Genomic DNA, 12,767 nt, shown 5'->3' with positions numbered 1-12,767 from the left:
CTCAAACTCCCAGCCTCAAGTAATCCACCCACCTCGGCCTCCCAAAGTGCCGGGATTACAGGCATGAGCTACCACACCCAGCCCAACATGTAGGTTTGATTTAAGGCAGGTGTTGGATTCCAGGACAAAGCAAGGCAGAAGGACATCCCTTATATTTGGCAGAGGTACATGGCCCTCTTGTTTCCAAGTGCAGGGTGTTTGAGGGTTGGAGCCTGTCGGGTGTCAGATAAATATCCTGGATGAGGCTCTATCCTAAACCTCGACTCTTTCATGCACTGCTTGGTCATGTGAACCCTTTGGAAACTCTTTGGAAGTTCACTCCATGGCCTAGTAAGAATCTGTCCCTGTTCCCACTTACTCCACTTCCCTTAGCAGAAGTGGTTCTGGAAGAAGCAAGCTCTTGAACATTTTAATGTGAGGCTTGACCACACAAGATTTAGGGTCTGACAGACCTGCATTTAAGCCTTGGCTTGGCCACTTACCAGTCATGTGACCTCAGTCAAGTTACTTGGCATTTCTAAGACTCAGTGTTCTTATCTGCAAAATGAGTTTAATACTAACATTCAGCTCCTACAGTTTATGTGAGGCTGAAATAAACTGAACACTGGTGGGAACCTAGTAGTTACTCAATGAAAGATAGCGACTGTCATCATTATAAAGCAAACAGCATTTCCCTGCAAATGCTCAGTTTTGTCTGTAACTTAACTCAAAATCTCTCCCTTTGTTCTGTCCTCCCTTATTCACAAACATTTTTGCAGTGGATACAGCCACAGGTACTTGATGTTCTCAATTGATTTATGTGCAAACTGTAATGGTTAAGAGCATGGACTCAGGAACTGGGCTGTTTAGATTCAAACTCTGCCTCATTAGTGGCTGCGTAGTCTTAGGCAAATGGCTCCACCTCTCTGTGGCTCAGTTTCCACATAAAATGGGGATGACAAAAACAGTATCTGCCGGCCAGGCATGGTGGCTCATGCTTGTAATCCCAGCACTTTGGGAGTCTTAGGCGGGTGGTTCACCTGTCAGGAGTTCGAGACCAGCCTGGCCAACATGATGAAACCCCGTCTCTACTAAAAACACAAAAATTAGCTGATTGTGGTGGTGGACACCTGTAATCCCAGCTACTCGGGAGGCTGAGGCAGGAGAATTGCTTGAATTCAGGGGACAGAGGTTGTAGTGGGCTGAAATTGCGCCATAGCACTCCAGCCTGGGCAACAAGAGCAAGACTCCGTCTTAAACAAACAAAAAACAAAAACAACAACAACAAAAAAGAAATAGTATCTGCCTCATTGGGATTAAGTAAATTAATATTTAATACTAAGTAAGCTAATATTAATGAATGACACAAGATAAGGACTAGTCATCATCTGTGTGTTTAATACTGTGCCACGTCAACCACATACACGTTGAGTGGCCAAGTACTAATTTCTCTTGGACACAAGCCACTCTGTGTGCACAGTCAGGCTATGCTGGGTTCTGATCGCTTGAGTCCTGTTGTGGTCCTGCTAATCCCAACACCACTCAGCAGTACACAGCCTTATGAATTTTGGTGAAAACTCTGGCCATGCCAACATTCCACGTTCTTTTTGTGTACAATTAATTCACAATAATTTTTTTGCATTCAAAGTCTTGGTCCAATATCTGCTATTTTATCACGAGTAAATTACTTAACCTTGTTGAGCCTCAGTTTCCTCAACTGTAAAATGGCAAAACTCATAGTACCTACTTCATAAGTTGTCATGAGGATTAACTGAGTTGTTATGGCAAAGCTCTGAGAATAGGTCTTGACACATTGGAAGTGTGAAATTATTATCTTATAAATGATAATGTCCAGCTAATATATCCTGCAAATGGGATGCTTCCAAATACCCTTAGAATTCTCTTAAAAGAGCTGAAAAATATGTTTCTTGATCTTGTGCATTGCAGGTTTCAAGCTTATAGCCTATCTGACAGACATGTCCAGTGGACATATTTTACTTGCACAGCCTCAAGTTTCAAAAAATTGGAATCAGTGCCCCCATTTTTTGTTTAGAGACACAGTCTTACTACATTGCCCAGGCTGGTCTCAAACTCCTGGGCTCAAGCGGTCTTTTCACCTAAGCCTCCTGAGTAGCTGGGATTACAGGTGTGCAAGTTATGTGGTAGACAGCTTCAGACATGGCTCCCAATAGTCTACCTCGCCTACTTATGCCTGTTTAAGAAAAACTCAAAACACCTGGATAATAGCTCATATTTTAAAATCAGCACCTTTCATATAAAAATCTGGCTTTCCAGCTTCTCCTGAGGAATGGGAAGAGATGGCACCGTGGTACACATTCTTTCAGGCTGTCATTTGGAGTTGACACCACCGTGATTGCTCACTGTGGAGAGGACAGACACTGTCCAGGTCAGGAGCCTCCTGGTTTACAACACCCCCATTTTTCTACACCTGGGAATGTTTCAGGCACTTGCCTTACCTGCCTGGCTCCTGCAATAATGAAAATAATGGCTAACACATACACAGAGCATGCTATGATTCAGGCACTATCTCAATCCATCCCCACAACAAACCTAAGGGAGAAGTATTGTTATTGTCTCATTTTAAGGATGAGAGGACACAGAAGGGCTAAGGTTGTGCAGCTGGCATGTGGCAGAGCTGGGAGTTGCACACTCTGATTCCCAACTCTGGGCTCTCGCCCCCACACTCTACTCTAGAGTAACCCCTTATTCCTACCTGGTTCAAGCTTTCTGCAGTTGTGTGAATAAAAGGGGAACACACTCCAGGGTGTCCATCTTCAGCTCTCATCGTGTTGGCCAAGAGGGCTTAGTTGTGGATGCCAAAGGTCATGATTTAGGGAATTAGGTGCCTAATTTCCCAATTGTCCTCAACATTCCCAGACTCATCTCTGATGCACAAGGATAGTTCTACCCAGAATAGAAGCTCCTGTTGGAGGTCATTGAACTTAGAGTGAGGGTCTCTTCCTACATTGGAGTCTCCCCAACTCAGCCTCTGAGCAGCAGAACACAGAGAGAAAACCCATCTTCAGGAGTTGGTACATTCTGCTTATCCCTAACAACCATAGACACATCCCTTCCTAGATGACTGAAAACTATCCATTTTATTCAGTTTCTGATCATGCTAGAATCGAATCAAAGTGACACATCCCTATACTGAAAGTGTTATGCTCTTTCTCTCTCTATATATACATGTATATATAGATAAAAGATAGATATAAATATATGTATGTGTATGTGTGTGTATGTATATACACACACACACATATATATACACACACACACACACACACACACATATATATATATATATATATGTATATATATGGAGAGACAGAGAGAACCTGTGCCCCTTCCTGAAAAACATTTATAAAATCTTACCATGGCCAGGATATTCCAATAAGCCCCCACACGCCCACCCTTGATCAAGAGCCTTGATTCATTCTTAAGAAATCCCTCCATTTTCTACAGAGCTCTTCTAGTGAAATCTTGTCAAGCTTTCCTTCCTGAAGTCTGTATTATAAAAACAAGACATCTTATTTTCCTTTTCCGGTTATGAAATTATATGATAATATTTGAAGATGTTTCAAAATACGACTCACCCCCTATTCCAAACCCTGAGTCTCACTGGTCTATGAGTGATTCTTGTAGATTTTTAAGAGAATGTCTTTCCCCAAATGGTAAGTTTTGAGATGATGCCTGACGACTGCTATCGAATGCTTAACATTTGAAAATAAATTCACAAAACACAGAAGATGAACAGATGGTCTGTGAGTTTTGTCCATTCTCTGTAGCTTTCCACCACTCTCTGCAGCAACAGACAAAAAGGAGTTTGAGCCAACCCCAGGTGGGTGTATTGCGAGGGAGAGGCGAGCTGTCCCCAGGCCTGCACCATACGAAGCATCCGTTGTCTTCGGGGGCCCCGCAGGAGGGCTGCATCCACAGAGACAGGGTCCTTGCTTTTTATTCCAGCTGGTGGGGACAGTGCCAATTGGAAAGGGGTTTAGAGGCATCAAGGTCCTCTTGCTGTCAGAGCGACCTTGGTAGCATCATCTCATCTTGTTTCCTGGGACAACCAGGAGTGAGGGTTCATCCCTGACTGCACTTGCCTGCTAGCACGGCAATACTTGGGAACTTGGTTTTGAAATCCCAGCTTGGTCAATTTCATAGCAGTTGGGTCACACGCTAGGCTATGATCTGATCCACACCAGATGTATCAGTTTCCTGGGGCTGTGGAAACAAATTACTACAAACTGAGTAGACTTAAATGGCGACAAGTGTTCTCCCACAGTCCAGGAGGCCAGAAGTATGAAATCAAGGTGTTGGCAGAGCTGTGCTCTGTTTGGAGGGTCTACGGGAGAAAGCATTCCTTGCTTCTTCCAGCTTCTGGGGACTGTTGCATCCTTTAGCATCTAGTTCCTGCATCTCCCTCTGCCTTATCTTCTCATTGCATTCTCCTCCGTGTGTCTGTGTTATCTTCCTCTGCCTCTGCCTTATAAGGAAACTCGTGATGACATTTAGGGCCCACCCTGTTAACCCAGGGTCATCTCTTCATCTCAAGATCCTCCATTCAATTACTTCTTGCAAAGACCTTCCTTCCCACCCCCAAAATAAGGTAACATTTCCAAATTCCAGCGTTAGGACTTGATATCTTTGGGTGGTCGTTATTCAGCTTACTACTCCAGGCCTTACTCACCACTACAGATGCCCTAATCTTATCCTGCTTTCCCTCCCTTTCTGGCCAAGTCTCTTCCCTTCAAAAATGTCACACAGACCCTAGAGAAATAAAGCTGGGATGGTTGAAAGAACCCTGGGCTTGGGGTCGGTAAAAACAAGATTGGCTGGACTTGTCAGAGGCAGTCACCTGCCTCTGTCTCTCTCTCTCTCTCTGTGTGTGTGTGTGTGCGTGTGTGCGTGTGTTTCTACTCTCTCATCTCCACAAGGATGGCAGTGGTCAAGGTAAACTGCACTTCTACCTCCTTGGTGCACTATTACAATGGCCTCCGATGATTTTCCTGCTCCTCCTTTTTCTCTACAAACTATATTCTCTAACACAAATCAGATCATGGCAATTCTTTGCTTAAAGTTTCTGTAGGGAGACAGAATAAAGGCCCTCCCAACACATTCATATCCTAATCGCTGAAACCTGTGAATAAGCTCCTTACGTGGCAAAAGGGACTTTGCAGATGTGTTAAGGATCTGAGATGGGGAGATTATCCTGGATGATCTAAGTGGTCCCAAGGTAATCACAAGGGATGCAGAAAAGTCACAGATGGAAAAGGAGACATAGAGGTTGCAGAGATGCACTTTGAAGATGAACAGGGGCCATGAGCTAAGGAAGCAGGCAGCCTCTAGAAGGTGGGAAAGGAAATGAAGCCAATTCTCCTCTGGAGCCTCCAGAAGGAACCAGCTCTGCTAATGCCTTGATTTTAGTCCAGTAAGGCTGCTTTTGGACTTCTCACCTCCAGAACAATAAGATAATCTATTTGTGTTGTTTCAAGCTATGGAGCATGTGACAATTTGTTACAGCAACAACAGGAAAGTAATACAGTCTTCAAGGGATTCTCATTGAACTTAGAACAAAGTCAAGCTTCTCAGTAGGATCTACAAATGCTTACGTGATCAGACTGCTGACTTCCTCTTTGGAAGGAATCTTCTACCACTTGGTCCAATGTTTACCGGTCTTTAGCCACATGGTTCTACTTTCTGCTCCTTGACAGGCCAGCCCTGAGGTTCTGGCTCTTGACATTCCTTCAGTCTGGAATGCTTTGCTCTGGATCCTCATCTTTGAGCTCAAAATATCACCTCGTCAAGAAGGCCCTCCTTGGCCCCTTAGTTAAATAGTCGACAACCCAGCTATTTATTGACAACCCAGCAGGTCAAAATCCTGCTGTCTCCAATCATGTTATTCACCATATTTAATATGCATTTAATATGCATCCCTCCTAAACATCAGCTGCATGAGAAAAGGGCCCATGCTTTGTTCCCATCTGGAACAGTCATTCATTCTAAAGAGAGATTTGTAGAATGAATGAGTGAAATAGACCTTCCATGTCCAATGATTTCTCTCCAAAGCCATGGGCTCCCTGCCATGGGTTCAGCCCTTGTGGTATATTAACAATAAGCAAATCACCCCCAATCCAGATTTGAGCCGTGAGATGATAGAGGATGAGATTTGGAGGTCATTTCTGCTTGTTCCCCCTTAACATAATTTTCAGAGAGTCTTCCCTCTTAAAATAATTTTCTAGTATTTCCTCTTTGCTCATCTATTTCCCTTGAAAGTCCTGTGCTGGGCTTTGCCCACTTACAATTAGTAGGATTTCCTGAGGACAACCTCGGGGTCAAATACCTTCAGTGGCTCATCAGCTAAAGTCCCCTTTTGATTTCTGCTGCTTAACTAGGGCAGAAATGTGAATCTGGTGCTGCTCATGTCTTAGGGAGTCAAGGAAACTCCTTTATTTTGAGAGCAAGGGCCCTTAAGTTGCGTGGGTTTAAGGAAATACTAATTTCTTCTCTGTTTATGAGAGGCCCAAATCATTATGTTTGAAAGAATCTCTTTCATCTGGATTAACTGTGTCAGTCCGATCATTCACACCAGCTGAGAAACTCTCAGAGAAGGGATCATCACAGTCCCTGCTCCCCATCCTGACTTCACCTCTAGGGAGGAGGGTTGACCTGGCTGGTCAAGATTGAGCAAGTTTATTGGACACAGTGCTAAGACACCTCCCTCCCTTACTCCAGCCCATATTATGTGGTAGACAGCCTCAGACATAGCTCCCAGTAGTCTCCATCTTGCTTATTTATGCCTGTGTTTTTCCTCTGCTCTCCACACCACAACAATCAACACAGAAGACTTCTGTAACCAAATGTCTGGGAGGTTTTCCCCATCAACAAGCAGTGGATGCCAGCTGTGTATCCTCCAATTCAATTTCTACCCTATCTACCTGGAAATAGCATTAGATCCCACAGGGTGAGGACTCAGTCCCCAAAACTGCCCCTTCCCACCCACCAGATACCAGTCACAAATCCAGGCCCCTGGAACTTCTGATCGACCAGCTTCTAGTTGAGATTTCTACAATCCCCTCTTTGGGATTGATTAATTTGCTAGAATGGCTCAGAAAACTCAGGAAAACATTTACATTTACTGGTTTATTATAGAAGATATTACAAAAGATACAGAAGACGATGTCTTGCATAGGGTGAGGTATGTAGGAAGGGGCGTGGAGCTTCCATGCCCTCTCCACTGGGAGGAATATGGAGCACCACTCTCCAGGAACCTCCATGTGGTCAGCTATCTGAAAGCTCACTCAACCCTATCCTTTTGTGTTTTTATGGAACCTTCATTATGTCAGCATTCCTTCCCCCTGAGTATGGGAACAGGGGACCATCTCTGAAATGAGGGTCTTATGACCCACAATCAGAAAGCTGGGGGAAGATTAGAGTCCTGCCTGAAGGAGGGCAGAAGAAGGTCAGAGAGCTTCTATTTCCTGAGGTCTAAAGCACCCAACATTATAACAAGACTATAACAAGGGTTATGGGATGTATGAGCCAGGAACTGTAGATGAAAACACACACACACACACACACACACACACACACACACATATATATATATACTTAATACCATAATATCCTTGTGTAATTCCTTCCCCTTGAGTGTGTGGACTGGGCCTAATGACTTGCTTGTAATTAAAAAAATACAGCAAAAAGGATATAATGTCACTTCTATGATTAGGTTACAGAAGAATGGGTCTTCCATCTTACTGGTATTCTCATTATATTGCCTTCTTAGTGTGTATAATTTGATGAAGCAAGCTTCCACTTTGGCAAGACCCACATGGCAACAAACTGAGGGCAACCTCCTGCCAAGAGCCAGTGAGAAACTGAAGACCTCAGTCCGACAGCTCACAAGGAACTGAATCCTGGCAATGGCCATGTAAATGAGCTTAGATGTGGATTCTTCCCTAGCTGAAACTTCAGATAAGACCACAGCCCCAGCCAACACCTTAACTTTAGCTTATGTGAAACTCTGAAGACCCAGCTAAGCTGTGCCCAGACTCCTGACTCACAGAAAGGGCAGATAATAAATGTATGTTGTTTTAAGTTGCTAATTTTGGGGGTAATTTATTAACAGATATCTAATACAACCCCCATGATATCTAGGAGCTCTCTATGGAGTCCAACCACTTTAGGATTAGGATATTGGAATATGCAGTCAAATCTTCAAATCATAATAAATTTTTCATTTTCTAGGCATTGTCCTATATGCATTTATTTCTCTCTTGGATCTTGTGAGGAGTCACTGGTTGACAACAAAACTAAATGTTCTTACATCTCTTGTCCAAATACCATTTTCATCTCACCCTGACATCTGCCCTGATTTTGGCAGGCTATATGCCAGGGAGACTAGCATTTATGGGAAAAAGTCGATAGTGGATGGAGTGTGGTTCACTCATTGGGCAAGTCCCCTAGAGCTAAAACTTTGTTGTGTTTGGAAATTGGGGTTCCATTTTGGAGCCAACATTGCTTGTCTAGGAAGTAATGAGCACCAGAATTCTGTGTAGGTCAATGCAGTCCCACATCAAAACAACCAAAGATATAGGACCTGAGGTACAGGGCTTTAGGGCATTTATTTATTTTGCTTGTTTAACTTTTACTTTAGGTTAGAGAGTACATGTGCAGGTTTGTTATATAGGTAAACTTGTGTCATGGGGATTTGTTGTACAGATTATTTAGTCACCCAGGTATTAAGCCTAGTACTCATTAGTTATTTTTCTTGATCCTCTCCCTCTTCCCACCCTCCACCACCTGATAGGCTCCAGTGTGTGTTGTTCCACTCTATGTGTCCATGTGTTCTCATCATTTAGCTCCCACTTATAAGTGGTACTTGGTTTTCTGTTCCTATGTTAGTTTGCTGAGGATAATGGCCTCCAGCTCCACCTATGTCCTTGCAAAGGACACGACAAGTGGAACTAGATTGGGTATCCCAGATTTGGTTCCTATTTATCTTGCTTTGCATTTCTTCTTAATTTCACCAGGATCTGAGCTTGTATGTGAGGTTAGAGAAAGAACGTGGCAGGAATAAGCTCTGAGGATTTGAGAAATTTGTCCTCATGGGTTTGAAGTTCTTAAGTTGGCTGTGTTCATCCAATTGACAAGCCTAAACTTTGGTACCATGCCTTTATATGTTGAGATTGAAGAATCTGACTGTGGGAAAGTCCGGTCTACTCCCAGCAATTTATTTCCATCTGTTTTATTTCTTCGATGCTCCAGTCATCAGATAACCTTCCAGCTGACTGAAGATACACAAGCAAGTCCATCAGAGACAAACTGTGGAGGCCAGGCCAGAAAAACCAGTATCGTGAGCTAAATAAGCAGTAGTTTTTATTAAGCCATTAGGTTGTGATGTGGTTTGTTACTCAGTGCCCGATAATTGACGTAGACTTACACCATGTGTATGTTTCCTCCAACTCATCTTCTTGGTAGGTTTTGAGATCTTGAAGGCAAAGAACTATAACTCATCAGAAGGTCCAATTCAGGTCTTTGCCTTGGGTGGTGAGCTTGGCTATGAAACAATAGAGACTACTGTGGACCAAAGTAATGCGAGGTGAACCACTCCTTTAATTGTTTATCAGTGTTGACCCGTCTCTCATATATCATTAGCTTCAAGAATCTTTGGAGTAACCCCAAATTCCCATCTACAGAGAGTCTACCACTGTGGTTTCCTTCCTGGGCATACACCCACTTTGTTCCAAGAACAGCTTCCAGTTTTCATTCGGAGAGCTGTTCTTCACCTATTCCCAGTTCCTGTGTTTTGGGTGGCACTCTATCCCTAGCTGCAGAGGTGCAGCTCATGTTATATGTGATAGACATTCTGTAAGACGGTCCTTAAAGACCTCCACTTTCCAATAGTCTCACCTTGCATAATCCCTTGCCCTTGAGCATGGGCTGGACTTACTCATAAGGAACAGAAAACAGAAACATGATAGGATGCCAATTCTGAGATTAGATTGCAAAAAGACTGTGGTTTCCAAACTGGGCACTCTCACTTGAATCATGTGCCCTAGGAGAAGCCAGCTGCCATGTCCAGAGGCAGCCCTATGGAGGGACCTATGAAGTGAGGAATTAGGGTTGCCAATAACCATGTGAGTAAGCTTGGAAGTGAATCCCATCTTCCCCCAATTGAACCTTCATGTATGACTGCAACCCTGGGCAATAGCTTGGCCACATCCTCATGAGAGACTTTATACCACCTAAGCCATACTCAGATTCCTGATCCACAGACATTGAGAGGTCATAAATGTTTATTGCTTTAAAGTTTTGGGGTAACTTGTTACACAGTAATACCTAACTAATACAACTTGGGTTTGGCCAATTAAAGCACCTCACCTGTCTCCCCTCTCCAACCACAGTGCTTGGCTCAAGAATGTACATGTGACCAGGCTGAGTCAACTGGAATAAACTACAATACTTTTGCAGGAGCTCCCACTCTTTCTCACTGGACATGATCCTAGAAGGATGAGAGGCCAGGATTTCTGCAGCCATGTTGTCCCTACAAGTGGGGAGTCCTGGACTATCTTATTGGTCTCTGTAACACCAGTACCCAGAACTGTGCTTGGCTCAGAGTCGGGGCTCAATATTTATTAAATGAAAGATGGGTTTATATCTGGCAGAGGGGGAAGTTTGAGAAGCTGGCATGGAATGAGAAGGAATAAGAGGCAGCAATGGTAACCTCTTCTATATAATACTGTCTTAAATGGAATGCATGTTCAAACATCTGTAGAATCCCAGGTATTTTTGTTTTCTAAATGTGATGCCTAGAGCACTGTTTCTTCTTGAAGTTTAAATGGGCTTCAGCCAAATTTAACTGGCAGACTTTCTAAAATTCTGCAAAGATTAGTGCACTAGGTAAGATCAATGGATTCACTGTATCTTTCCAATGCTCCATTTACTGAGGCTCTTTCAAGAAGGGAAGAGATGAATACACTCTGTAGAGAGTCATAATGTACGTAGCGTGAACACGTTTGCTCTTTTCTGCTACCCAGTAGCCTTAGCAGCTACAAAGGCATGTGCTACAGATTGGATTACTGTATCTTTTGAAAAGAAAATAGAAGCATGACTTCATTCAGAGAAGAAGGTATTAGATTGACACCCAGTGATTCAGTACTGTGCCACTCTGCTCTGAGAGAGTGCGGGTCCTTATCATGCCAGCGGGGTTTAGAAGCAGTCTCCCTTATTTCTCCCTCTTCTCCTGGGCCTCTCTGGACAAGCTGTTGAAAAAAAAAATGGCTTATACTGCCCCCTCTTTTTGGCAGGTGCTTAGCTAAATTAGGAGAGTATAAGTCAAAGGTAAGTCATTTTACAAATAGCAACATCCTCATGGACAACAAACAAAGGATTCTCTCTGCACTGACACCAGCCTCTTTCCTGACTTTTGTCATGGCTGGAATAAAATCTTATGTATCTTGTGCTTGATACATAAGCTTAATAAACACGAATCACATTGAGTGGGTGGCTGCGCACATACCCTGATTAAGGGCACAGAAAATATTAAGGTCCTCAAACCTGTGACTCACAAATGACAGAGGTTTCAACCTCAAGTGGCTATAGCAGCCAGGGAAGTGGATGGAGGGTATAAGACAATAGGGGGTGGTGGAGACTGTGGCAAAATGAGAACATACACTGCTTTTAAAGGAGACAGCATTTCTCAGTTCTGTAGAATTATTTCCATGTGGAAACATAGGCTCAGAGCTGCTAGTCTTTTGTTTCTTTTTTCAAGGGAATCTAAAGGTCCAGGAATTTATATAAAGTATCTAATTTTTTCATGTTCACAATGGTTTTGATTAAGTAAAATTCCATGTGAGTAAAATTAAGCTTATCTAATGGCTACAAACTGGATCTTCAGTTTGTAACCTCTATAACATAGTCTATTTAAGAAAAGACATATAAACAAGAGCTTGCATATATTAATTCAGTTTAATCATATCAATTCTTAAACAAAAAACTTTCTCCAAGAGACAATAGCTCACAGTAATTGCAAAGCTTACTCACAATTTTTAAAAATATCAGTCATGCTTAGCATTCAAAGAAGATATTATAGAATAACTGTAAAAACTTTTACCAGGAACATCAGCTTCTGACTTGAAAAATTACAAATACTGAAGCATTTTGGTATCAGACACAGTAGTTTTGACATTGTCTGTTTATTTGATGAGTTTCTGGAAGTTTGGAAAATTGTACCTCTATAATTGGATAATGCGCTTATTCTAAACTAAACATTTTCAAATGTAGAAAACAAACTAGCAAGCTACACATACAAAGAAAAGCCCTCTAAGACAAGCTTTCCACATGTTGAATGCCAGCATGTGCACCGTGAATCCTGGAAGACTAGAATTGATACATACGCTTGGCCTGAAGTCTTACACCGCAGGCTCAACGATGGAGTTTGCATTCACCTACACATTAATGACAAACTCTGGGTTAGTATAAGAGAAGCCAGCAAATTCATTTTGGTCCAAGTTCATGATGAAGAGTTTATCAGTGGGGGTCAGTTCCACAGGCTGTCTGGTGAACTCTTTGTCGAAGTTGGAGGTGTCTCTCTTGTCTCTCTGCCAAATGGAAAGTAAACACATTAACACAGCATAAGAAGAAAGACACAGGACCAAGATACGCCAGTCATTGGGTGGCTGATACCATCTCATGAGCAGAGTCAGAAAGAGCCCCGTGCCGAAAATTTTTAGCAGCTGCACTCCACGTACTAGCTTTCATTTCAC

At 42.8% G+C, this 12,767-nt stretch overlaps 1 protein-coding gene across 1 annotated transcript in view; it reads right to left on the bottom strand.

Moving 5' to 3' along the window:
* Positions 1-11,951: 11,951 nt before the first annotated feature.
* The window catches only part of PRKCB (protein kinase C beta), a 386,780-nt gene continuing 385,964 nt past the window's right edge, over positions 11,952-12,767 (bottom strand). Inside the window, exon 17 of the mRNA XM_002826246.5 lies at positions 11,952-12,602. Within this exon, the coding sequence (XP_002826292.3) occupies positions 12,450-12,602 (153 nt within the window). The 3' untranslated portion in view covers positions 11,952-12,449. The remainder of the gene's footprint in view (positions 12,603-12,767) is intronic.

The sequence above is a fragment of the Pongo abelii genome, chromosome 18 (assembly GCF_028885655.2).
Source record: "Pongo abelii isolate AG06213 chromosome 18, NHGRI_mPonAbe1-v2.0_pri, whole genome shotgun sequence".
Lineage (NCBI taxonomy): Eukaryota > Metazoa > Chordata > Mammalia > Primates > Hominidae > Pongo > Pongo abelii.
Note: the sequence above shows the minus strand (reverse complement) of the source record. Positions and strands in the feature narration are given on the sequence as shown.